Source organism: Lithobates pipiens, unplaced genomic scaffold (genome assembly GCF_037356315.1).
Source record: "Lithobates pipiens isolate NorthernLeopardFrog02 unplaced genomic scaffold, aLitPip1_a1.2 Scaffold_19, whole genome shotgun sequence".
NCBI classification, from domain to species: Eukaryota; Metazoa; Chordata; class Amphibia; order Anura; family Ranidae; genus Lithobates; species Lithobates pipiens.
In genome coordinates, this window is record NW_027507764.1 from 27,788,620 (window position 1) to 27,815,765 (window position 27,146).

Genomic DNA, 27,146 nt, shown 5'->3' on the forward strand with positions numbered 1-27,146 from the left:
GGGGGGGCGCTTGCTTGTCCCTACCCCCTTTCCTGACCGGTCAGCCTGTGTGCTCGGATAGGGGTCTGGTATGGATTTTGGGGGGACCCCGTGCCATTTTTTCGGTGTAGGGGGTTCCCCTTAAAATCCCTACCAGACCTAAGGGCCTGGAATGCCCCTGAAGGCATGCAGGTCTCAGTGAGGCGACATTGTCGCTGATCTCTCTCGCTCGCTACTATAGGAAAATTACATTTCCTATTGCAGCCAGCAATAGAAGAAGAGAAGCCTGTAGCTGGGAACCAGAACGACAGGATCGTGTTGGAAACACAATATCGGCTGCACCTACTGTACATTGGTAAATTGTCACTGACATTCCTCAAAACCAATAATAACTAAACCCTCTGTAACCCTAACTTTCACGTTCTTACTAAAATACAACACCCGCGACACGCGGTAGGTTCAAACATATTCTTGTTACTACATACAAACATGAGACAAACATTTAGATACAAATGTGGGGGAGATATTTCATAGTTCCCAATACAAAAATGAAAAAACAAAACAACCAGATGAAATTCTACCTTCACTCTTTTAGGGATAGAAAAAAATACAATGGGAAAAACATGAGAGCATCTCGGAATCTTTGCATGGACCAGCCATACAAAGTTCAAAAACAGGCCTGAAATTTTTTAATCACACAAGCGTGTACTACACATACATCAACTCACTCATCATTACAGATTTCTGAAGCCGCAGTCGCGCTACATCAATTCCAGAGGGATACCCAAAATAGTATCCTTGGACCACCTATGTCAATCTTTTTGGGGTTTAATGGCCTTTGCCCTAAAAACTAGGCCTTATGTACTGTGCAGCCATCTGACTGTGGGAAGCCTAGCATTCATTCTCTTGCATGGACCTCCAAGTGCCCATGGCGATTCAAATCGGCTGATAGTTTTACCCCTGCATCCAGGGAAACCATTACACCCATTTAGGAGAGCCTTCTTTTTTGGTAGATCGACGGACTACAACCACTATATATGGTCCAGTCCCCAACTAGAAACCCTAACCAAGGCGTCACCTCTATAGCTTTTTGTCCCAACACTTTTGGCACAGAACTACAGAGTACCACTCTTTTATCAACTAACTATTAACTATGCCAAATGATTCATCAACAACCACAGATCAACCCCCGAATTAGGTCTCTACCCCTCAGTGTATGCATATACAAATGCATTGCGCTGTACGACCATACACTGCGTCCCCAGACTAAATTACACGGCGCACTTACACCTGCTTTCTCTATAAAACAATGTGGCTTCCCTCTGTACCTAGATATTACAACAATAACTTGGATGTATCCTGTTTGCTCTCTACCCAAAACTATATCACAGTATAAACCTTAATTAAAATGATTTTGTCCTTCCAAACACAAGTAAAAAAAAAAAAAAAAGCTCCTCCCACCAACTTCCTGTTGCACACCTGAACAGGAAGAGGGAGGGGGAGGGGAAGTCTAGTTTCATATTATGCCTATCTAAGTTCTTACAGGCTTGAGACAATCTGCGGGGACATTGCTACTGGTGTTGTCGAAATACGGTACGAGTATATTAACAAGACAGATACCAATGTCCTCTTATTAAAGCAGATATGTATCCAAAAGGGATAACGTAGCCACACAGAGATAAAATAATATGTTTATCTCGTTATGTGGACTTCGCTTCTCTAATGTGCATAGTCATTTTAAGGCAAGAAGCCCAGCGCATTGCGCTTGGTACCTACAAACCAACAAACATCCACAGACACAGAGAACACGTCTCAAATCCCTTGAGAAGGTTTTCATACTGACCGTTTTTACCACTGGTCTCGATTTAACCCAAGTGCGCTCTGCTAGAGTGCTCTTCGATTAAACCAGACACAGGGAGACAGATGACAATCTATAAAACACACATCCTAGAATAAAATGTTCACATAAATGTTATACAATCAAATTTCCACAACAGCATCGGTGTGGATCCAATTGCTCCCTCATCTCGATCCGATGCCAAGAAAGCCCTATTCACTAGTTTCTGGCCCGCCATTGATGTCCAAGAAATTCAGCTGTACGCTATGCGCACACTATATCTCCTGTGCTCCTAAGCACACATTTCGTCTAATGATATAATGCATCTCACCTATAGCTCTATTTCCCGTATATCCCCAAGTAAACAGACATCACCATAGCTTACGTTCTCAGCTCCATCAGCATTACTGCCGCCGAGCAGTTGATTTGTTCTTTTATTTAAAGGCAACAAAAGAAATTACAAAGAGGAGGTCCTGCCTCCAAAAGCCAATCGCCTCCTACACAGGGTGTGACCTCACAGGATATGACCAAATAAGGATGTAGCAACACAGGGTGTAAATGTCAACACAAGATAAATTAATTTATACAATAACCAATGAACGATGACTACAATTACTGCTGATGGGAGCTTATCTGCAGGTGTACATCATGGCACCCCAAATACGTTGACCAGGCATACAGGGGTGACAGGAGCGCACATCCGCTAAACCGACAATGTGTTTTCAGAGCGAACACATCCCCCCAGACGATCGTTCTGTGCATTGCACAGGAGCCCCACTCTGCAAACACCTATCTCCAAACAGGAAGTTTTCCACTACCTAACGGATCTCAACCAGCCTCAGTCTGCCCCAGTCAGCTCTTTAGAGCGGCCTGCGGGGGAACTAACACTGGGAGGCACTTATGACAATACATATTAAAATACATCTTCATTACATTTCCACAACAGATAGAATTGTTATTGATCTGTGTTCTGTCAGTTACCATGATTTCTGGGCATACTACTCGTCTTGCGCCCCTCCCCTGTAAGGTATATTTAGCCTTCTCCAAAATGGCCACCAGCAAAGCCTGAGTAAGGAGTACGCATGCTCCGAAACACGAAGCACTGTTCGCTGACTCCGTTCCTGGAAGTGAAGTCATCACAGTATACAGCTGGACAACTGATCTCCTCCACCAGCCAGTGATACCCAGCAGTGCCAGCACTATCCCGGAACAGTGCAGACAAGTGCCAGCACTATTCCGGAACAGTAGTACATACATCCATGCCTGAAAATGTCGCTCGTTTGTGAGTGTTTTTAATCTTACCTTTTACCATTAAATAGTTAAGACTCGCTGCATTTAGAGGGCACCGTTTATTGTCTTTTACTATGTTCCAGATTCTCTTCTAGCTTTTGACAGCCTCCTAAAGACAGCAAACAACGCTCCTCACATGGACATATTGTCATATATGGAGTTATTTGATCACCCAGCCCACCCCCTTGTTGCCAGTAGTATACAACCATATTCTGAGTATGTCATATTAACCAATTGTTTGTAGTTGTTATATCTTTACACAAATGTGTTGCCTTTTATTTCTATTTTAAACTGGGTTGATTTGCAAGGTGAAGGTTTACGTACACTTTAACCACTTCCCGTCCACCATATAACAAAATGATGTCCAGCAGGATAAGCGCGTGGCGATCGGTAGTGTGGTGTGTCCATCTGACACACCGCATCTCCGATCCTGGTAAAGAGTAGGGATGGGCGAATGGTTCAGGCCGAGCATAAGTTTCGGGCCGAACTTTGGTTGTTCTGATGTTCTGCAGAACACCAAACAATATGCGTGTTCGGGGCAAATTCCAAAGCTGTCGGTGTACTGTCAAATACTGTCCCCCGTCGGAAAGTGTCCCCCCTGTACTGCACTTGCTCAGTACAGTGGACAAGGAGTCGCCGAAAGTCTCCGAAGATGAACGGCGCCAGCTCACCGAGTCCAGGTTCAAGCCCCACCATCCAAGTGGACATAGAGCTAGAATAAAAAATTGCAGAGCGAAGCGAGGCTGTCCAGGAAGCGTGGCGAGCGAAGCATGCCCGCGAGAGGCCCTGTTACTAAGTGCTGTTTTACATCATCATGGTATGTCCACTTGCATGGTGGGGCTTGAACATGGACTCAGGGCAGAAGGTACTAGCAAGTGCACAGGCGCCGTTCATCTTTGGAGACTTTCGGAGTCTCCTTGTCCTCTGTACTGCGCAAGCGCTGCACCTTTGCAGTACGGGGCGGACACTATCTGATGGGTGTAGAACACCAGAACTCTGTTAAAGTCTATGGGACATTAATATGAAAAATCAAAAGTGCTAATTTTAAAGGTTTATATGCATGTTATTGTCATAAAAAAAGTGTTTGGGGACCTGGGTCCTGCCCAAGGGGACATGTATCAATGCCAAAAAGTTTTAAAAATTGACGGTTTTTCATGAGCAGTGATTTTAATAATGCTTAAAGTGACACAATAAAAGTGAAATATTCCTTTAAATTTCATACCTGGGGGGTGTCTATAGTATGCCTGTAAAGTGGCGCATGTTTCCCGTGTTTAGAACAGTCCCTGTAAAAAATGACATTTCTAAAAGGAAAAAAAGTAATTTAAAAGTACTCACGGCTATAATGAATTGTCGGTCCTGGCAATACAGATAAAAAGTCATTGAAAAAAAAAATGGCATGGGATCCCCCCAGTCCATTACCAGGCCCTTTGGGTCTAAATTGGGTGGGGGTCCCCCCAAATTCCATACCAGGCCATTCAGGTCTGGTATGGATATTAAGGGGAACCCCGTGCCAAAATGTAAAAAAATGAGCGCCCCCCCCCCTCCTGAACCGTACCAGGCCACATGCCCTCAACATTGGGAGGGTGCTTTGAGGTAGCCCCTCAAAGCACCTTGTCCCCATGTTGACGGGGAGAGGGGCCTCATCCCCACAACCCTTGCCCGGTGGTTGTGGGGGTCTGCGGGCGGGGGGCTTATTGATTCCGCCCTCCCTCTGACGCACAGGGACTTCCATATGGCTTTCTCCGTGTTGTCAGAGGGGGCGGGGTCACAAGAAGAAGGAACGAGAAGAACACCGAAGGAAGACCAGAAGAAAGAAGATGAAAGAAGAAGCAGAAAGAAGAAGAAATGAATAAAGGAATTGTCAAAAACTGTCTCTTGTGTTTAATCTTTTTGTCACTTTTTTTGTGAAATGGTAGGGGCACATTTGTACCCCATTACCAATTCACACAAGGGGAGCCGGGATCTGGGGTCCCCTTATTAAAGGGGGCTTCCAGATTCTGATAAGCCCCCCCGCCCGCAGACCCCCACAACCACCGGGCAAGGGTTGTGGGGATGAGGCCCTTCTCCCCATCAACATGGGGACAAGGTGCTTTGGGGGGCTACCTCAAAGCCCCCTTTCCAATGTTGAGGGCATATAGCCTGGTACGGTTCAGGAGGGGGGGGGGTCACTCTCTCATCCCTCCCTCTTTTCCTGCGGCCTGCCAGGTTGCATGCTCGGATAAGGGTCTGGTATGGATTTTTGGGGGGACCCCACGCCAGTTTTAAAAAGAAATTTTGGTGTCGGGTTTCCCTTAAAATCCATACCTGAAGGGTCTGGTATGGAATTTAGGAGGACCCCCACGCATTTTTTTTTCAATTTTGGTTTGGGGTTCCCCTGTGGGGAAATCCCTATGCCGTTTTTATCAATAAACTTTTATCTGTATTGCGGACCGACAATTCATTGTAGCCGAGAGTAGTTTTAAATTACTTTTGTTTCCTTGAAATGTCATTTTTCTGTCAGACTGTTCTAAACACGGGAAACATGCGCCACTTTACAGGCATACTATAGACACCCCCCCCCCCCCGGTATGAAATTTAAAGGAATATTTCACTTTTATTGTTTCAATTTAAACATTATTAAAATCACTGCTTCTGAGAAAACTGACGTTTTTAAAACTTTTTTTTGCATTGATACATGTCCCCTGGGGCAGGACCCGGGTCCCCAAACACTTTTTATGACAATACCATGCATATGAGCCTTTAAAATGAGCACTTTTGATTAATCATGTTCGTGTTCCACAGACTTTAACGGGGTTTGCGCGTTCAAACTATTTTTTTTTGCCTGTTCGCATGCTCTGGTGCGAACCGAACGGGGGGGGGGTGTTCGGCTCATCCCTACTTCTGCCCCCTCACATCACCCCCCACAGCGGTGTCCTATGCCCCCTCACATCGTATATTCCAATGCAGTGTGCTCTGCCCCCTTTACATCACCCCCCACAGTGGTGTCCTCTGCCCCTTCACATCACCCCCCACAGTAGTGCCCTTTGCCCTTTTCACATCAACCCCAATAGCTGTGTCCTCTGCCCCCTTCATATCACCCCCCACAGTGGTTTTCTCAGCCCCTTTCCCATCACCCCCCACAGTAGCATCCTCTGCCCCCTTCCTATCACCCCCCACAGTAGCGTCCTTTGTCCCCTTCCTATCACCCCCCACAGTAGCGTCCTTTGCCCCTTTCGCATCACCCCCAACAGTAGTGTCCTCTGCGCCCTTCACATCATTCCCCTAGAGCAGTGTTCTCTGGCCCCTTCACATCACCCCCCACAGCGGTGTCCTTTGCCCCTCTTTACAGCTCCCCCCCCCCCACTGGTGTCTTTTAGCTGTCCTTCACATTAGTCACCCCACAGCTCTGCCTCCACTACAGACCACAGCTCCCCCCACAGCTCTACCCCCACTTTATATCACAGACCCCTGCAGCACTGTCCCCCCTTCACATTCCCTGCATCTTTTCCCTCCACATCATACTATAGCCCCTGTAGTTCTGCCCCCCACTTCACACCACAGCCTTCCTGCAACTCTGACTTCCCACTTCACACCGCAGCCCCCCCACTTCACACCACAGCCCCCAGAGCACTGCCCCCTCTGCCTCTGTCCTCTTCTCCCCTCACAGCACCCCCCCCCCCCACAGTAGTGCCCTCTGTCCCTTCACATCTCCCCCCACAGTAGTGTCCTCTACCCTATTCACATTACCCCCTACAGTGGTGTCCTCTGCCCCTCTTCACATTACCCCCCACAATAGTGTCCTCTACCCTTTCACATCACCCTGCCACAGCTGTGTCCTCTACCCCTTCATATCAACCCGCCACAGCTGTGTCATCTGCCCCTTTCACATCACCCCTCACAGTGGTGTCCCCTGCCCCCCCCCCACATTGGTGTCCTCTGCCCCCCTTCACAGCTTTGCCCCACAAAGTGGTGTCCTCTGCCCTTCACATCACCCCACCAGAGCTGTGTTTCTAGCCCCCTTCACAGCTCTGTGAAGGGGGGGGGGGGGGCAGAAAGACATGGCACATAGAGCTTTGGAGAGAAATCAGTAAACACGACAGATATATGTGCCTAGGTTACATTTAATGAATGGGTTTTACAACCACCTTAAAATCTGGATGTGAGGCTGGAGGAGGTACAGTGGTGTGAAAAAGTGTTTGCCCCCTTCCTCATTTCCTGTTCCTTTGCATGTTTGTCACACTTAAGTGTTTCGGAACATCAAACCAATTTAAACAATAGTCAAGGACAACACAAGTAAACACAAAATGCAATTTGTAAATGAAGGTGTTTATTATGAAAGGTGAAAAAAAATCCAAACCATCATGGCCCTGTGTGAAAAAGTGATTGCCCCCTAAACCTAATAACTGGTTGGGCCACCCTTAGCAGCAACAACTGCAACCAAGCGTTTGCGATAACGTGCAATGAGGCTTTTACAGCGTCCTGGAGGAATTTTGGCCCACTCATCTTTGCAGAATTGTCCTAATTCAGTTACATTAGAGGGTTTTCGAGCATGAACGGCCTTTTTAAGGTCATACCACAACATCTCAATAGGATTCAGGTCAGGACTTTGGCTAGGCCACTCCAAAGTCTTCATTTTGTTTTTCTTCAGCCATTCGGTGGTGGACTTGCTGGTGTGTTTAGGATCATTGTCCTGCTGCAGAACCCAAGTTCGTTTCAGCTTGAGTACACGAACAGATGGTCGGACATTCTCCTTCAGGGTCTCTTGGTAGACAGCAGAATTCATAGTTCCTTTTATCACGGCAAGTCTTCCAGGTCCTGAAGCAGCAAAACAGCCCCAGACCATCACACTACCACCACCATATTTTACTGTTGGTATAATGTTCTTTTTATGAAATGCAGTGTTCCTTCTACGCCAGATATACTTGGACACACACCTTCCAAAGTGTTCCACTTTTGTCTCATCGGTCCACAGAATGGTGTCCCAAAAGTCTTGGGGATCATCAAGATGTGTTGTGGAGAAATTGAGACGAGCTTTGATGTTCTTTTTGCTCAGCAGTGGTTTTCTCCTTGGAACTCTGCCATGCAGGCCATTTTTGCCCAGTCTTTTCCTGATGGTGGAGGCATGAACGCTGACCTTAACTGAGGCAAGTGAGGCCTGCAGTTCCTTGGACGTTGTTGTGGGGTCTTTTGTGACCTCTTGGATGAGTCGTCGCTGCGCTCTTGGGGTAATTTTAGGCGGCCGGCCACTCCTGGGAAGGTTCACCACTGTTCCATGTCTTCGCCATTTGTGGATAATGGCTCTCACTGTGGTTCGCTGGATTCCCAAAGCTTTGGAAATGGCTTTATAACCCTTTCCAGACTGATAGATCTCAATTACTTTCTTTCTCAATTGTTCCTGAATTTCTTTGGGTCTCGGCATGATGTGTAGCTTTTAAGGATCTTCTGGTGGACCTTACTGTGTCAAGCAGCTCCTATTTAAGTGATGCCTTGATTGTGAACAGGTGTGGCAATAATTAGGCCTGGGTGTGGCTAGAGAAATTGAACTCAGGTGTGGACAACCACAGTTATAGTATGTTTTAACAAGGGAGGCAATCACTTTTTCACACAGGGCCATGATGGTTTGGATTTTTTTTCACCTTTAATAATAAACACCTTCATTTACAAATTGCATTTTGTGTTTACTTGTGTTGTCCTTGACTATTGTTTAAATTGGTTTGATGTTCCGAAACACTTAAGTGTGACAAACATGCAAAGGAACAGGAAATGAGGAAGGGGGCAAACACTTTTTCACACCACTGTAAGTAGGCATTGTGTGCTGTCATATACTTAGATTTCTATGATATAAATTCTGACTTCTTGTATTATAACAAGAGATCATTGTGTGCCATTTATATATTTCATTTCTCATATTTCCATTGTTTGAATATAAACATCCCATTAAAATATTTCCCAACATCTTATCCAGATCACTTATGGAGTCATTGACACTCCCCTGAATGATGGGAAAATTTATCCAACTTTATTTCGTATTATACCAGGCGACCGGGCCTGTTATGCAACTATTTTTAAGTTATTGCAGCATTTTGGGTGGAATTGGGTTGGCATATTCTCATCCGATGATGGCAGCGGTGATGAGGAGTCCCAAAAACTGAGTAATATGATGAGCCAACATGGGATCTGCACAGAATATATCATTCCACTCATTGAGAATATTGAAAATGATATTCAGAAATTAAAGATTGTTAGTAAATCTACATCTAAAGTTATCATAGTGTGTGGACCTTACACAGATCGATTACATCAGTTTGCTTCTCGTATACGCTCTGTTATAGAAACTATCACATTTATTTTTCCACCATTATGGAGTAAAATAACTACTCAGTATAGAAGTGACGTTACAATAATCAACCACAGCTTCTTATTTTTATGGCCACCAAAATTCAAGTTAGAAAAAAATATTTATGATTATAGCATGTTTCCTAAACTCTTACATGACCCAATACTGGAAGATATTTCGATTTTCCTTTTTAAGTGCCTCTCCCCAAATAAATACACAAATAATGTTTTTAAAAAAATCTTTAATCATTCTTACAAACCTTGTTATAATTCAACAGATTGGACATACTCATTAGCTAGTGATACAACTATACCTTTCTTTGCATACCTGGCTGTATATATGCTGGCCAGAGCTCTACGTGACGTGTACGAGATGACCTTTAAATCTAAACTGCATGGATTCCGAAACAAAGTAAGTTAACTAATAAGTGTTTATATTATTATAATCCTATCCTATATTATATTATATAAGAATTATGTAAATGAAGTGAGATCCCTCATAGCATCCATTCACACTTGTGTGACTTCAAAAATCGTGTGCTTTCCATCGCGACTTTACATGTGACTTCAAAGCAATTTTGATGAGACTTTGAATTAGTGCAACTTTGGCTTTGACAAATGTGATTGATTGTGCTCTACAGAGTCGCATGTGTAACATGCAGGTGCGGCTTTAATGCGATGCAAGGGTTTACATTGAAGGCTATGGTACTCAAGTCACATGAAAGTCTGACCAAAGCAGTGTAGGAACTACTTTAAAGTCGTTGCAAATTTAAGTCACACAGATATGAATGGTGCTCATTGGGAAACATGGGGTGCGACTTGTCAAGCGACTTTGTGGTCCAAAGTCACACAAGTGTGAATGCGGCTTTACTGTGTAGGTGATCATGAAAACTGCAATCACCTTTTTTTTTTTTGTAATTTATTGTTTTTTTTTTACTATTTTTCTCTTTTTAATAAAGAGATTATGTCTCTTTGAAGATTTTGTGCATCTTGATTATGAGCCCCTGTCTCTAGGACTAAACCCAAAAGAGTGAAACATCTCAGAGAAGGGTGGTCTTCAGGTGAGCACAGCAGTGTGACACAGCTCAATAAAGTTTTAGCGAGAAAGTGATGTCACCATTGTTCAGTCATATGTGTTCTTTGAACCGATACAATCTGGTATTTGGGAACACAGCAGCCATTGCTACATAAATCCAGATATGTGTGACGCCATGATAACTCCACCCATCACTCTGTGCTTTATACTGAAAACATAGCTGTGGTTATCCACAAAATGGTGTCCACAGGTGCCATTTTGTGGAAAACCACATCAATGTTTTCACTACAGGGCAGCCCCTCAGCTCCTGTGAAGGAAGACATTTTAGCAATTGGAATAGCAGAAGAATACCTGTGAGCAGAGTTCCCATTAACCCCCCTAGCGGTAATCCCGAGTCTGGCTCGGGGTAGGAATATACTGACAGGAGCGGTAACCCCGAGCCAGACTCGGGATGGCTTCGCTCGATGCAGGGGAGGACACAGGGAGCGTTACTCACCTTGTCCCCTGGATCCAGCGATGTCTGCCGCGCTGTGCGATCGAGCCGTCCTCCGCTCGATTCACAGTGCCGAATGCCGCCAAGCTCCATTCCCTGCGACGTTACGGCGCACGGGAGCGGAGAACGGCAGCAAATTCAAAAAAGTAAAAATACACAAAACACACACAGCACTGTAATCTTACAGATTACACTACTGTATTAAAAAATACACACCCCCTTTGTCCCTAGTGGTCTGTGCAGTGCCCTGCATTCTTTATTATATTATAAACTTTATCATACCCGGGATGTCTGCTAGACTCTGGTTTGAACAGATTTAAGAGCGTTATTCCTAAGAATTACAGGACTACAATATAAAAGCCAGATTTCCGTGCAAAATAATTGTACCGCTTTCAGCACCTAATTCCAGACTGAATCATACCGCCAGGGAGGTTAAAAGAGCTGTCCGGCGCACGCACGTGCGCAATAGCGCAAATGACGTTGCACGCATGGGGGCGCGCGCTCCGTGACAGCACTTGGTACTAAGAAACGCTATTTAAGAGAGACTGACACCTTGCTCCCTTGCTGTCCTGTCTACAGCGTTTTCAGACCATTGCTACTTGCTGATCTGCTTACCCGATTCCTGTCAACCCGGCTTGCTCTTGACTAGCCCTGCTTGCGGACAGTCTCCGATTCTGGCTTGTCTTGACGTCTCTTCTGCCTCTTCCTTGGACCTTTTGCTGTCCGCCTGTTACCGACCTGGCCTGCACCTTGACTACTCTTCTGCTTCTGTTTGGTACCTGATCTGCCCGCTAGTGTTGACCCAGCCTGCCCGACCCTGCTTGTGTCCTGCTGAACTACAGAACACCTCCCTGCAGTCTGCTATATCCTGTTGCCTCCGCTGTACTACAGAACACCTTCATGTTGCTGGATGTCCCCAGTTGTTCCTGCTGTACTACAGAACACTTTCTTGCAGTCTGCTGTATCCTGTTGTTCCAGCTGTACTACAGAGCATCTTCCTGTTGCCTGCTGCTTCCGGTTGTTCCTGCTGTGCTACTGAACACCTCCTTTCTGTCCGCTGTATTCCAGCTACCGGTTCCAGCCTGCTATCTCCTGCCCGCCTTTCTGCAGCAACATTGGAGGTCCGGACTAGCCCCTGCATCAGCCACCTGTCAGGCACTTGTGCCCCTTTGCACTCCTGAGCCCCTGACTGCTCTACCAGGGGTTCTCGAGCCAGAGGTATACGAGAAGCCGCTTCCTGCATTCTGGGCTCAACCACCAGGTATGTGACAGTACCGCACAGCCATGTCCAAGCCCACGCAGGGAGCTTCTCCAATAGACAAGCTCTGCCATCATCTTGCTGGACTTACCCAGGCTGTTAAATATCTGCAAGAGGGTTATAACCGACTGGAGGAACGCATTCAAGTTCTGTCCACCTCCACGCCCTCCTCATCAGGAACTTCTGCTGCACTTTCAGTGGTGATGATACCGCTAGAGCCCAAGGTCCCCACACCTGAAAGATTCTCGGTCAAACAAAGTAAATTTAGAGCATTCCGCAATGCCTGTGAACTTTTCTTCACCCTACAGCCGAGGACTTTCTCCGTCTTCTTGAACAGAAGGATGCCTCACTCAACAGTTTGAGCACCTTCTTCCAAGCCATGTCCCTGCTCTACGAGGACCGGCAACTAACTGCCACCATGAGGGCAGCCCTGCATACCCTGCAGCAAGGCCATAGACCTGCGGAAGACTATTATTATTATTATTATTATTATTATTATTATTCAGGATTTATATAGCGCCAGCAATTTACGCAGCGCTTTACAATATATGTGTCCGAGTACAGGCATTGGAGTTCTGACACAAACTGGAATGAAGCCGCCCTGTGCTACCAGTTTCGTATGGGCATTTTGGAACCATTAAAAGATGAACTGGCCCGAGTGGGCATCCCAGAGACTTTAGATGCCCTCATCAACCTGTCCATCCAAATAGACAGATGTCTAAGTGAACGACGGTCTGAGTGATCTTCTGGCCCCTCTTTTCCTGTTTGGATGCTGACCCACATGCCTAGCTTTCCTCACTCTGCCTCCTCAGCTCCTGCAACTACCGCCTCGGACAATTCAGAACCGATGCAGTTGGGCTTGCTTTGCCCTTCACTCACTCCAGAAGAACGTCAATGCCGACGGGCTGGTAATCTGCCTGTACTGTGGAGAACCTGAACATTTTGTGAGGACTTGCCCAGCAAAGCTCCGTAAGTGCTTCTCCATTTCCTCTGCTCTTACACCTGCTTTGGTAAGTAATACTTCTCATTTGGCTGTTTCTATTCTCTTCCAGCTCCCAGGGGGGGAATATGAAAACCAATGCTATAATTGCCTCAGGAGCCTGCAACGATTTTATAGACTTGTCCTTTGCCTCCATATACCACGTTCCCCTTTGGCCTAGAGCAAAAGGACTTTCGGTACATTTGGCCGATGGCTCTACTCTTAAATCAAGGCCAGTGACCCAGGAAACAGGAATTCATCAAGAGCTATTATGCTTAGATGTCATCGGTCAATCTCCACTATTTCCTATCATACTAGGCATGCCTTGGCTGAAGGCCCATAATCCGCAAATTGATTGGATCACAGGAAAGATCAATTTCCTCTTTCCATATTGTCATCAACACTGCCTACCGAAACTCAAACTTTTTCAAAGACTGGGGGCCGCAGTAGTATTCTCAAAACTGGATCTTTGTGGAGCTTACAATCTTGTCCACATCCGGAGTGGAGCTTTTCGCACCCAGTTCGGGCACTTTCAATATTTAGTTATGCCCTTCGGCCTTTGTAATGCTCCTGCCACATTCCAACATTTTGTGAATGACATTTTCAGAGACTATCTTGACCTGTTTGTCATTACATACTTAGATGACATCTTGAACTTCTCCCCTTCTCTGGCTAAATATCGTGAACATGTCAAAAATGTTCTAGCTTGACTTTGATTTCCCGGCTTGTACACAAAACACGAAAAAATGTGTGTTTGAACAAAAGAGCATTCAGTTACTAGGACTGATCATTTCTGTGGAGGGTATCAAAATGGACCCTCAGAAGGTCTCTGCCATTCTGGACTGGCCAGCCCCTACTGATAAAAAAGGGAATTCAGAGTGTGCATGCAAAAGAGCCCCAAGATGGCTGCTTAATATGGGAGCTCTGCGCCACACACCGCTTCTCCAGCGCCCACAGCAAGCCATCCAGCCCAGCTACCGAGCCACAGAGACACAGACCAGGACCCTCGCCACCCGGTCACCGCTCCCAATCGTCCCCCCCGTCTCCTGAACCGGTGGCAAGCCCCAGCACGGACGAAGCAACTCCTGCGGGGTGTACCAATATGGCTGCCGTACTCTCCTAAGACACGCAATAACACTCAGCAGCATCTGGCAGCATAGAAAGCCTTCACAACAGGTACACTATACCCTCTTCTACCTCAAGAGCTCCCTGCATGTACAATTCGGGGGGTTCAGGAGGAGCCTCCAAAGGGAATTCTCTGCCGTCTCACAATCTGAGTGTCCCAAGATGGCCACCGCGGCTGCTGCAGCCTCTCAGACAGCACACCTGCATTTGGAAAGCACACCAGAACACAAATCAGTCCTAGCCCCTGCTCTTTTACAATTTACTCCAGGAACTCAAGACTTAGGGGCTCAAGCTCAGACCCCCTCCCCAGTCTCCACAGAATCTCTCCTCAGCCACTCGTTTGGGGATCAGGCCTTATCTCCAGCCGCCCCGCCTGCCATGATTTCAGCCGGCCCGCAAGGCCCCCTCACCCATTTCTCCCAGCTCTCACTGGATGAACTATTTCTTAAGTTTTCAACACTCCTTGACCGGGTCCTAGCTGCTAATGCGGCGGCCATTACGGGAGCAATTAACGCAGACCTACAAAATATTGGCTACAGAATGGACGCCATTGAGGTAAAGTTGGAACAGACGTCTGCAGTATCCCATCAGAACTCGGGTCTAATTCAAACAATGCAGGACCAGCTGGACACGTCCTTTTCAAGAATTGATGACCTGGAAAACAGGTCCAGGAGACTGAACTTTAGAATCAGAGGCCTACCCAAATCAATCACTGACGTCGCTAATGCTACTCAGGACTTGATCAAGTCACTAATCCCGAACATCCCAACGGACTGTTTAGAGCTTGACAGAGTGCACAGAGCTTTGGGCCCCCCCAGGAAAGATGGGTCCCCCAGGGACATCATTGCCAAGCCCCTCTACTACGCAGTGAAGGAATCAGTAATAAAACAAGCACGTACTCTTCCTCAAATCGTATGCCAAGGTCATCCGGTCCAAATATTTGCAGACATCTCCTCCTCCACCATTCAACGGAAAAGAGCCTTAAAGCCACTCTTGACGGCTATGGCCCAAAAGGACATTAAATATAAATGGGCCTTTCCATTCGCAGTTAAATTCGTTTACAAAGATCAGCAACACTCTTTCTCCACATTTGTATCCGGGGAAAAGCTGCTCCTGAAATCGAATATAATCACTCAAGAAATGGAAATGGAAGCCTCAGCATCTGCCTCGCACTCTAATAAAAGACCTCCCCCGACGAGTTCTCCGAATCCCCTGTGGAACAAGACCAAGTCTAGAAGATCATCCAACCACGGTCCCATGCTCATGGCTCACAAATTCCCCCCTTTTTTTGTATCTACGGTGTCTGAGGCCTGGCGAGCCTCCTGGGTGGCACATTAAGCGATCAGTTATCACAGCCTGATGTTATGTTTCTGCTCCATTGTTATTTTGGTTGATACACATTAGGTCTTTGGGCAATGGGGCGCAGTGTGGTCCACATGCGCCTCCTCCTACCCCTTTGACTCCCTTGGGTGTCGGAGGGGTAGGGTATCCAACCTCTACGGTTGGAGCTAGATCTTTACTTTCATCTCACAGTTATAAGTGAGATGACCTCAGAAGACGTTATTCTCCCCTGGGCTTCTTTCCGCCTGAGCAGGAATATCCCTCTCCCCATCTGGTCCTTCTACCTCTTTATCTTTCTCCCTCTCTTATCCCCAGAACATCACTCACCTACTTTCTGTCTTCCGGATGTTCCACACAGCAGGTCATGTTGGAAGATTGCCACAGACAGGAACAGGCAGCAATTTTCCAGGAGGGCATGGCTCTACCTGCCTCCAAAGTGGGTAAGTGACGTGATTATGGGTAGCATCCCTTTCTACTGGGTCCATGGCTGATCACACAAGTAATGTTTGGAGGATTGCCTCCCATAACGTTCAGGGCTTAAATGTACTTTAAATGCAAGAAGGTCTTTAACCCATATAGAGATGGCCTTCCGGTTCGCCCGGCGGTCGGTTTGTGGCGAATTTTGCGTTTTCGTGATTCGCCAAACCAGCGGACTTCTGGCACTGTTCGCCCGGCGGACATATGCGTTTGCATTAAGAAAGAACTTTTACCCATGATGACACATCCATCATGGGGTACAGGACAACCAATTGAGACATTTCAGCGCATGGACAATTGCACATACCCTCTACCTTATAAATAGACCTGATCTGGCGGTCATTTTACATTCTGTCGTATGTCAGTGTAGGGACAGGATGCTGTGTGGCGCAGGGAGAGACTGTAGTGACACAAATCACTAGGTATTAGGTCCACAAAAGTCCTTTTAAGGACTGATATAGGTGTAGTACAGTATATAGGGTTCGGTGCAATGCTGCTGACTGCTGTGCAGGTGATTGCTGAGTGCACTGCTGACCGATTCTGCAGCTGTCTTTTGTCAGTGTAGGGACAGGACGCTGTGTGGAGCAGGGACAGTCAGTTTAATCACTAGCTATTACTATTAGGTCCACAAAGGTCCTTTTAAGGACTGGTATAGGTGTACAGTATATGGGGTTGTACACGTATAATATACTTTTTTTGAATATAGAAAGCCTATTATACTTGACTGCTGAGCTGAGTGCTGACTGATGCTGCAGCTGTCTTTTATCAGTGTAGGAACTGAGGGACAGTCTGCAAATCACTAGCTACTAGGTCCACAAAGGTCCTTTTAAGGACTGGTATAGGTGTACAGTATATAAGCTTGTACACGTATAATATACTTTCTTTCAAATATACAAAGCCTATTATACTTGACTGCTGACCGATTCTGCAGCTGTCTTTTATCAGTGTAGGGACTGAGGGACAGTTTGGTGTTCTGAGCAGGGACAGTCTGCAAATCACTTTCTACTAGGTCCACAAAGGTCCTTTTATAGGTGTACAGTATATAGGGTTGTACACGTATAATATACTTTCTTTCAAATATACAAAGTGCTCTCCATCTCGGTGCTGGTGTCAGTGCTCTCTCTCTATCTCGATACTGGTGTCAGTGCTCTCTATCAAAGTGCTGGTGTGGTGTCAGTGCTCTCTATCTCGGTGCTGGTGTGGTCTCAGTGCCCTCTATCTCGGTGCTGGTGTGGTCTCAGTGCCCTCTATCTCGGTGCTGGTGTGGTCTCAGTGCTCTCTATCACGGTGCTGGTGTCAATGCTCTATATCACGGTGCTGGTGGGGTGTCAGTGCTCTATATCACGGTGCTGATGTGGTGTCAGTGCTCTCTATCTCGGTGCTGGTATCAGTGCTCTCTATCACGGTGCTGGTGTCAGTGCTCTCTATCACGGTGCTGGTGTCAGTGGTAGTGCTCTCTCTCTATCTCGGTACGGGTGTGGTGTCAGTGCTCTCTATCATGGTGCTGGTCTGGTGTCAGTGCTCTCTATCTCGGTGCTGGTGTCAGTGCTCTCTATCTTGGTGCTGGCATCAGTGCTCTCTATCTCGGTGCTGGCGTCAGTGCTCTCTATCTTGGTGCTGGCGTCAGTGCTCTCTATCTCGGTGCTGGCGTCAGTGCTCTCTATCTCGGTGCTGGCGTCAGTGCTCTCTATCTCAGTGCTGGCGTCAGTGCTCTCTATCACGGTGCTGGCGTCAGTGCTCTCTATCACGGTGCTGGTGTCAGTGCTCTCTCTATCATGGTGCTGGTGTCAGTGCTCTCTATCTCGGTGCTGGTGTCAGTGCTCTCTATCACGGTGCTGGCGTCAGTGCTCTCTATCACGGTGCTGGCGTCAGTGCTCTCTATCACGGTGCTGGTGTCAGTGCTCTCTCTATCATGGTGCTGGTGTCAGTGCTCTCTATCTCAGTGTTGGCGTCAGTGCTCTCTATCACGGTGCTGGCGTCAGTGCTCTCTATCACGGTGCTGGTGTCAGTGCTCTCTCTATCATGGTGCTGGTGTCAGTGCTCTCTATCTCGGTGCTGGTGTCAGTGCTCTCTATCACGGTGCTGGTGTCAGTGCTCTCTATCACGGTGCTGGTGTCAGTGCTCTCTATCACGGTGCTGGTGTCAGTGCTCTCTATCACGGTGCTGGTTTCAGTGCTCTCTATCACGGTGCTGGTTTCAGTGCTCTCTATCACAATGCTGATGTCAGTGCTCTCTATCTTGGTGCTGGTGTCAGTGCTCAGTCTCTATCGCATAGCTGGTGTCAGTGAGGGAGATGGCAGCGGAGAAGCCAATCAGCAGGCAGTGCCAGCACCATGGTTGAGGATCAGCACTGGACTGGCACCTCCGGACCACCATAGTGGAGCCCTGCATAGTTGGGGGTAAGGGCCGGGCAGAGGGAGGAGCTCAAGCACAGGTTGGCACACTGGGACACTGGCACAGGACTGCGCTGCCCTGACTGCGGCACTGATCATCTCCTGCACCCCCTTCATAGCCTGCCTTGACCTTGCCTCTCCTCCATGGCCTTCATGTGCTCCTGAATTGTCAAAATTTCACAGATAAAAAAAGGAAGCTTGTCGTTGTCAATCCCAGATTCCCTTCATACATTTGTTATGTCAGTGTCCATGTTGTGGGACTACAGTTAGGGCCATAAATATTTGGACAGTGACACAATTTTCGCAAGTTGGGCTCTGCATGCCACCGCATTGGATTTGAAATGAAACCTCTACAACAGAATTCAAGTGCAGATTGTAACGTTTAATTTGAAGGGTTGAACAAAAATACCTGATAGAAAATGTAGGACTTGTACACATTTCTTTACAAACACTCCACATTTTAGGAGCTCAAAAGTAATTGGACAAATAAACATAACCCAAACAAAATATTTATTTATTCAATATTTTGTTGCAAATCCTTTGGAGGCAATCACTGCCTTAAGTCTGGAACCCATGGACATCACCAAACGCTGGGTTTCCTCCTCAATGCTTTGCCAGACCTTTCCAGCCGCAGCCTTCAGGTCTTGCTTGTTTGTGGGTCTTTCCGTCTTAAGTCTGGATTTGAGCAAGTGAAATGCATGCTCAATTGGGTTAAGATCTGGTGATTGACTTGGCCATTGCAGAATGTTCCACTTTTTTGCACTTATGAACTCCTGGGTAGCTTTGGCTGTATGCTTGGGGTCATTGTCCATCTGTACTATGAAGCGCCGTCCGATCAACTTTGCACCATTTGGCTGAATCTGGGCTGAAAGTATATCCCGGTACACTTCAGAATTCATCCGGCTACTCTTGTCTGCTGTTATGTCATCAATAAACACAAGTGACCCAGTGCCATTGAAAGCCATGCATGCCCATGCCATCACGTTGCCTCCACCATGTTTTACAGAGGATGTGGTGTGCCTTGGATCATGTGCCGTTCCCTTTCTTCTCCAAACTTTTTTCTTCCCATCATTCTGGTACAGGTTGATCTTTGTCTCATCTGTCCATAGAATACTTTTCCAGAACTGAGCTGGCTTCTTGAGGTGTTTTTGGGCAAATTTAACTCTGGCCTGTCTATTTTTGGAATTGATGAATGGTTTGCATCTACATGTGAACCCTTTGTATTTACTTTCATGGAGTCTTCTCTTTACTGTTGACTTAGAGACAGATACACCTACTTCCCTGAGAGTGTTCTGGACTTCAGTTGATGTTGTGAACGGGTTCTTCTTCACCAAAGAAAGTATGCGGCGATCATCCACCACTGTTGTCTTCCGTGGACGCCCAGCCCTTTTTGAGTTCCCAAGCTTACCAGTCAATTCCTTTTTTCTCAGAATGTACCCGACTGTTGATTTTGCTACTCCAAGCATGTCTGCTATCTCTCTGATGGATTTTTTCTTTTTTTTCAGCCTCAGGATGTTCTGCTTCACCTCAATTGAGAGTTCCTTTGACCGCATGTTGTTTGGTCACAGCAACAGCTTCCAAATGCAAAACCACACACCTGGAATCAACCCCAGACCTTTTAACTACTTCATTGATTACAGGTTAACGAGGGAGACGCCTTCAGAGTTAATTGCAGCCCTTAGAGTCCATTGTCCAATTACTTTTGGTCCCTTGAAAAAGAGGAGGCTATGCATTACAGAGCTATGATTCCTAAACCCTTTCTCCGATTTGGATGTGGAAACTCTCATATTGCAGCTGGGAGTGTGCACTTTCAGCCCATATTATATATATAATTGTATTTCTGAACATGTTTTTGTAAACAGCTAAAATAACAAAACTTGTGTCACTGTCCAAATATTTATGGCCCTAACTGTATGTGTGCACAGCTAGTAAGTATTTTGTGGCTAAAAATATGACCTGTAGGTTTTTAAGGTTCGCCTTCCATTAAAGTCAATGGGGCCCGCTGCGAACTTTGCGGTTCGCAAACTTTTGGTCGCATTCGCGAAAACGTCCCGTCGGAAGTTCGACAATCACTAAACCCATATACATCTTCCAAATTAGATATCATTCTCTTGCAAGAGACCCACTTCCCCATTAGGTACAACTCCACATTTATTCACTCTCATTACACTAAATTCTACATGGCAAATGTGGAGAACAAAACCAAAGGGGTGGCAATTGCTATAGCTAAGACACGTAACTTTCATTGGATTTCTGACACTAAAGACCCCTGGGGGCAGGTACTTATTGGTACAAGGCAACTTAGATGGACAAATGTACTCCTTAGTCTCCTATTACTCCCCGAATAAGGGGCAAGCAGCCTTCTTCAGACGTCTCTTCCAAGCCCTGAATCCACTTCTGGAGGGCACGGTCATATTTGGTGGGGACTCCAATGCGGCCTGAGATCAAGGCTTAGTCAAATCTAGACCTCTGAGATCACAGCTCACCCACCCATCCAACGAAAGTCTCAAAATTGCTAAACTAATACATGCACAGGGTTTGGCGGACGTCTGAAGGGAGCTGAACCCCACTAAAAGAGACTACACTCACTTTTCCCATCCACACAATAAAACGCCAGGATTGATCACCTACTAGTCGGCTCCTAAACAATCCCTCTCATACTGAAATCACACATTACGGAATCTACCCTTTCTGACAACTCCCTGGTGGTCATGAACATTCGCTCCCACTACAATAGACCGAATCAGAGACAGTGGAGGCTTAACGAATCTATTCTCTTGGATCCTAGTCATGTAAAAATGTTCGAAGAATCCAGAGAATACTACCAATTCAATGATCAGGAGGAGGTTTCTGCGGAAACGCTGTGGGCAGCTCATAAAGCCTTTATTAGAGGGGAATTCATCAGACTAGCTGCCAACATTAAGAGGGGGAGAGAAGCGGACATCAAGAGGCTAGAAAATGAATACACCTCATTAAAGACCCAGCACAAACTGAACCCTGATCCCACCTTCATCCTCCAACTTGACAAGGTTAGACTGGAACTTAACCTGGTTCTAACAGCTAAAGTCAAAAAACATATGCTGGTCCCAAAACCGCTTTTACACACAAGGAGATAAAATGGACTCTATACTGGCCTATAAATTGACACCCAGACTAAAATCGCATACAATGCCGAAAATACAAATCCCTGGCCAAGACTCCACCGCAAATCCCTCCAAGATTCTGAACTCATTCTCTGAGTTCTACAACAAACTTTACTCGCCGACACCCTCCCCGACTGACTCCACTTTAAAAGCCTTCCTAGACGACCTTCCCATTCCTAAAATATCCACTGATCACAGGGACAGCCTAGAAGCCCCTTTCACGGCAGGGGAAGTATTAGCAGCAATAAAAACCCTGAAGACAGGTTCAGCCCCGGCGCCAGATGGGTTATCCAATCCTTACTACAAAAAGTTTGCTAACCTCTTAGCACCATATCTATCGAAATTTTTTAACTACACAATGAAAGGAAACCCACTTGATCCCCAGCTTAATGCAGCATTTCTAGCAGTCATTCCGAAACCGGACAAAAATTTGGAGGAAGTGGGAAATTACCACCCCATCTCCTTAATTAACCGTGATGTGAAGATATTGACCAAAATTCTCGCCAATTGCATGGCTTTGTTTATTAATGCATACATTCACAAGGATCAAGTGGGTTTCATCCCGGGCAGGCAAGGCCCCGACCAGATACGGAGATCCATTGATGTAATGTCAATCCTTCAAACTAACTGGGCTGGGGGACCTAAACAATCGGGCATGCTGCTCTCTTTAGACCTACAAAAGGCCTTTAATTTGGTCTCATGGCTCTACATCCTTGCCAAACTGAAAAAGTGGGGCTTTGGCCATCACTTTTTGGGCTTAATCCAAGCACTTTACTCCACTCCCTCTGCAAGGGTCCGGATCCAAGGCTTTTACTTAAAACCCATACAGATCAGACAGGGGACCAGACAAGGGTGCTCACTCTCGCCACTAATTTTTGCAATAGCGATAGAGACTCTCGCCCTAGCCATTCGACAAAATCTGGACATCAAAGGTGTCACCTGCGGGCCACACACTCACATACACTTACATAGTGGGATGTCCCAAAGCAATGCTCAGATTGAGGGGAGGGAGACACAGATCATAATTATAGACCGCCAGGGACCGGAGGACCTAAACTGCATCCTGCAGTACACTGCGCCCGAAGGCGATATCCTCTTGCCCTCTGACATCCACCTGATAGAATCTGGTGAATGTGTGGACTGATGACCAAGTTGCAGCCTTACAGATCTGAGCCAGGGAGGCCTGGTGATGCACTGCCCAAGAAGCACTTACAGCCCTAGTTGAGTGCGCTTTCACTTGAAAAGGAGGAATCTTCCCCTTTACACTATAGGCCTGAGAAATAACCTGTCTAATCCACCTTGAGAGAGTGGATTTTGACGCCGCCTGGCCCTTCCTAGGGCCTTCCGGCAAAATAAATAAGCAATCAGTTTTCCTTATCTGAGCAGTTGCTTGAAGATATATACTGATCGCTCTAACCACATCCAAAGTGTGCAAAGATTCTTCTTCTGCAGACTGTGGGTCCGGAAAAAAGGATGGTAGGATTACGTCTTGATTCAAATGGAATCCTGAAACCACCTTAGGTAGAAAGGACCTGTTGGGACGCATGACCACCCGGTCCTTATGAATAATTAGATACGGCTCCTTGCTGGAAAGAGCTGCTAGCTCTGATACTCTTCTAGCCGTGGATATGGCTACCAAGAAGACCAATTTTTTAGTCAGGAGAACTAATTAAGCCAGATGCAAAGGTTCAAATGGTTGCCCCTGCAAAGCCGAGCGAACCAAATTCAGATCCCAAGGGCATATCGGAGGTTTGACTGGCGGTCTTATCCGCATGGCCCCCTGGATAAAAGCCCGCACCAGGGAATGCGATGCAAGTGGCTTTTGAAAAAACACTGACAGGGCCAAAATCTGCACCTTGATAGTGCTTATGGCCAAATTCATTTCTAGGCCCGACTGGAGAAAGGCCAAGATTCTGCTAATGACATACTTTCTAGGATGCCATTTCCTGAGTTCACACCAGGAAACATATGCCTTCCAGATTTTGTAATAAATAAGCCTGGAGGCCGGCTTTCTGGCATTGACCAGAGTAGAAAGGACTGGCCCAAAAGGCCACGGTCTCTCGGAATGTGGGTCTCAGCAGCCAAACCGTCAAATTCAGACTGCGTAAAGCAGGATGGTAGATTGGACCCTGAGAGAGGGAGGATCCATGGCCTGCCTACTGCCAACTTCATGATCTCCGCGTACCATGGTCACCTGGGCCAAGCCGGGGCCACCAAAAGGACAGACTTTGTCTCCCTCTTGACTTTTCCCAGGAATCACGACAGAAGCGGGCTCGGGGGGGAAGGCATAAATCAGATTGTACTGATCCCAGGGAACTGTCAGAGCATCTGACCCCTGAGCAAGTGTATCTCTTGTCCTTGACACAAAAATTGTCCAGTTTCCAGTTGAACCTGGATGCAAACAGATCTACGTCTGGAGTACCCCACCTGTGACATATATTCTCCTGGGCACAACTGCTGGCGGCTCAGAAAATCCGCCTGCCAATTTTCCACTCCTGGGATTAAGACTGCAGAAAGACACGGAACATGCTTTTCTGCCCAGACAAGTATGCGATTCACCTTTTTTTGGGCCACCAGATTCCTGGTACCGCCCTGGTGATTGATATAAGTCACTGCTGTGGCATTGTCGGACTGAACCCGAACCGGGAGACCTCTTAGTCTATAAGACCACTTTATGAGAGCCATATAAACTGCCCGGATCTCCAAGATATCTATGGGCAATAGCTTCTCGATCGCAGACCATTTCCCCTGCGAGCACGTCTCCCCCAATACTGCTCCCCAGCCTGTCAGGCTGGCATCTGTTGTGATAATCTTCCATGGAAGAGGAAGAAAAGTTTTGCCCTTCAGAAAATTCTTGGTTTGTAACCACCAGACGAGACTCTTGCGTGTCCCTGGGGATAGACGCATAGGAAGATCCAAGGCTTGGGGCTTCCTGTTCCAAGCCGCAAGGATGCATCTTTGCAGAGGCCTTGAGTGGAACTGGGCGAATGGGACGGCCTCGAAGGAGGCGACCATTTTCCCTAACTATCTCATGCACAACTGAATGGGGGGAAGATCTCCTGCCCAGAATTAGGCGCACCAGATCCCCAATGGCCAAGGCCTTTGGCCTTGGAAGAAACACCTTGCCCTGAGCGGTGTTGATGATCATGCCCAAGTATTCCAACCTGGTGGCAGGCTGTAGGGACGACTTTTCTAGGTTTATGATCCAACCTAGGCAATCCAGATGTTTTAGCGTTCTGGTGATGCTGTGGTTCAGGAACGCTGTTGTTTTCTCCATGAGAAGAAAATCGTCTATGACGGCTATACCCTGAGCTCTTAGGTTTGCTAAGAGAGGGTCCAGAATCTTTGTGAAGACTCGAGGGGCCGTAGCAAGCCCGAACGGCAAGGCCACAAATTGAAAATGGTGCCGCTCTACCGCGAACCTTAGAAATTTTTGGTGTGCGTGAAAAATTGGCACATGGAGATATGCATCTTTGATATCTATTGATGCCATAAATTCTCCCCCTTGCAGGGAGGAGACCACAGTGCGGATTGACTGCATTCGGAAGGACCGAATGCGTAAAAACCGGTTCAGATCCTTCAGATCTAGGATAGGTCTGACACTTCCATTTGGCTTTGGAACGGTGAAGAGATTTGAGTAAAACCCTGAACCCTGTTCTCCTGTTCTTTTGGGTCCACTTCTACTATCACCCCCCGGGATAGTAAGTGATCTAAGGCCAGAAGTAGTGGTTTTTGCTTTACTGGATTCCTGGGGATCCTTGACCTTAGAAAGCAAGAAGGTGGAATCTCCTGAAACTCTAGCCTGTAGCCCAGAGATACCGAAGAGATCACCCACTTGTCCCGGATCTCTTCCCGCCAGGCTCCTGCAAATCGCAGGAGCCTTCCCCCCCACTCGGCCGAGCGGGGACGCCCCTTCACAGGGAAGCTTTTGGGCTCTGCTTGGCAGGTTTTCGCCCCCAAGTCTCTTTCTGTCCCTGGGTTCGGCCTTGAGCCTTTCCTGTAGAGGAGGGTTGAGAAGGCCGTCACCACTGCTTAGAGCTTGATGCTCCGGGAGAGAGAGCACGCCTGAATGAAGGACGCTTGCTCCTTTTGACTGGAAGGAGAGTAGATTTACCCCCTGAAATTTTTTGGACGAATTTGTCTAATTCTTCTCCAAACAAACGTTCCCCTTTAAACGGGAACCCAATCAAATGCTTCTTGCATGACAGCTCAGTTGCCCAATTCTTTAGCCATAGGGGCCCTTCACATGTGTACCAACATGAGGGCCAACATGATGCTTGTTGGACAGAATCCAAAATCGCATCAATCATGAAACACAGAACATGAGGCAGTTCTGCATAATTTTCTACTTCCTCACTGGGAAAGAGCCCAAGCATCTGCTTAACCTGTTCCTTGAGGAACTGACACAACCCCACGGCTGCGACTGTAGGTTGCACCACAGCGCCAGTCATGGAAAAGGAGGCTTTTAATAAGGTTTCCAGCTTCTTATCAGTTGGACCCTTAAATACCTGCGCATTATCCAAGGGACAAGTCAGGTTTTTATTCACGCAAGAAACAGCCGCATCAACAGATGGGACCCCCCACTTCTTGGTGAAACTTTCCTCCAGAGGATAATGCATAGAAAACCTTTTAGGAGGAGCAAACAGTTTATCGGGATGTCCCCAATCCTCATACAACAATTCATCCATTAAGGGATGGATTGGAAAGGAATAGGCAGTCTGTGGGGCTTTCCTGACTCCCAGGGAAGAAACAGAGGACGTAGCGACTTCAGCAGCAGGCATTCTGAATGTGATACGCACCAATTCAGTATAATACTGCACCTGTTTTCTGAGCGCCTGGGAGGAGGGGACTCTCTCCTCTTCCTCTGATTCATCCGACTGCTCATGATCCCTGTCCCAAGATAGGGATCTCTCCTCATTGTCAGAAGAATCATCTGAGAGAGGAATCTCAGCAGAGGGAGGGGATCTACTCCTTTTTCTGCTATCTTTCAGGGAAGCAGAAATAAAATTCATTATTCTCCCTTCAAAACCCTCCAATGTAGCCCTAAGGGAGTCCTCAGTGACATAAACCGGGGCTGGGACATTAGGAGAGGCTGCAAAACCTGACAGGGGCACTGACTCGTCTTGAGAGGCTGGCTCCAGTCTTGCAGGGGGGGATGGTAACTTACAGGCACTTTTAGAACCCCTGGACCTAGGCGGTGATTTACCAGTGCCCTTATTACCTCCCCCTGAGACCCTCTTATGAGGAGACATAGTCCTAAGCTACAAAGCAGAGGTACTAGTACAAGTGCAATCACTGTTGTGCTTAAAGTCTCACAATATATATATATATATGCTTAAACTGCACAACCTGATGCTGAGTAGGTGCCTAAGGTTTGCCTGGATCCAATCCCCACGGATGCTTACTGCCCACAGCTCCTGTGTCTCCACTTACAGCCCCCTGACGCTCTGGGCTTTTTAAAACTGCCGCCTGGCGCCTGC

The 27,146-nt window shown here is 46.9% G+C and overlaps 1 protein-coding gene across 1 annotated transcript in view; it reads left to right on the top strand.

The window, feature by feature from the left end:
* LOC143997964 (vomeronasal type-2 receptor 26-like) overlaps positions 1-27,146 on the top strand; it is a 68,806-nt gene that overhangs the window by 2,120 nt on the left and 39,540 nt on the right. Inside the window, exon 2 of the mRNA XM_077493769.1 lies at positions 9,051-9,833. Coding sequence (XP_077349895.1) covers positions 9,051-9,833 — 783 coding nt within the window. The remainder of the gene's footprint in view (positions 1-9,050; positions 9,834-27,146) is intronic.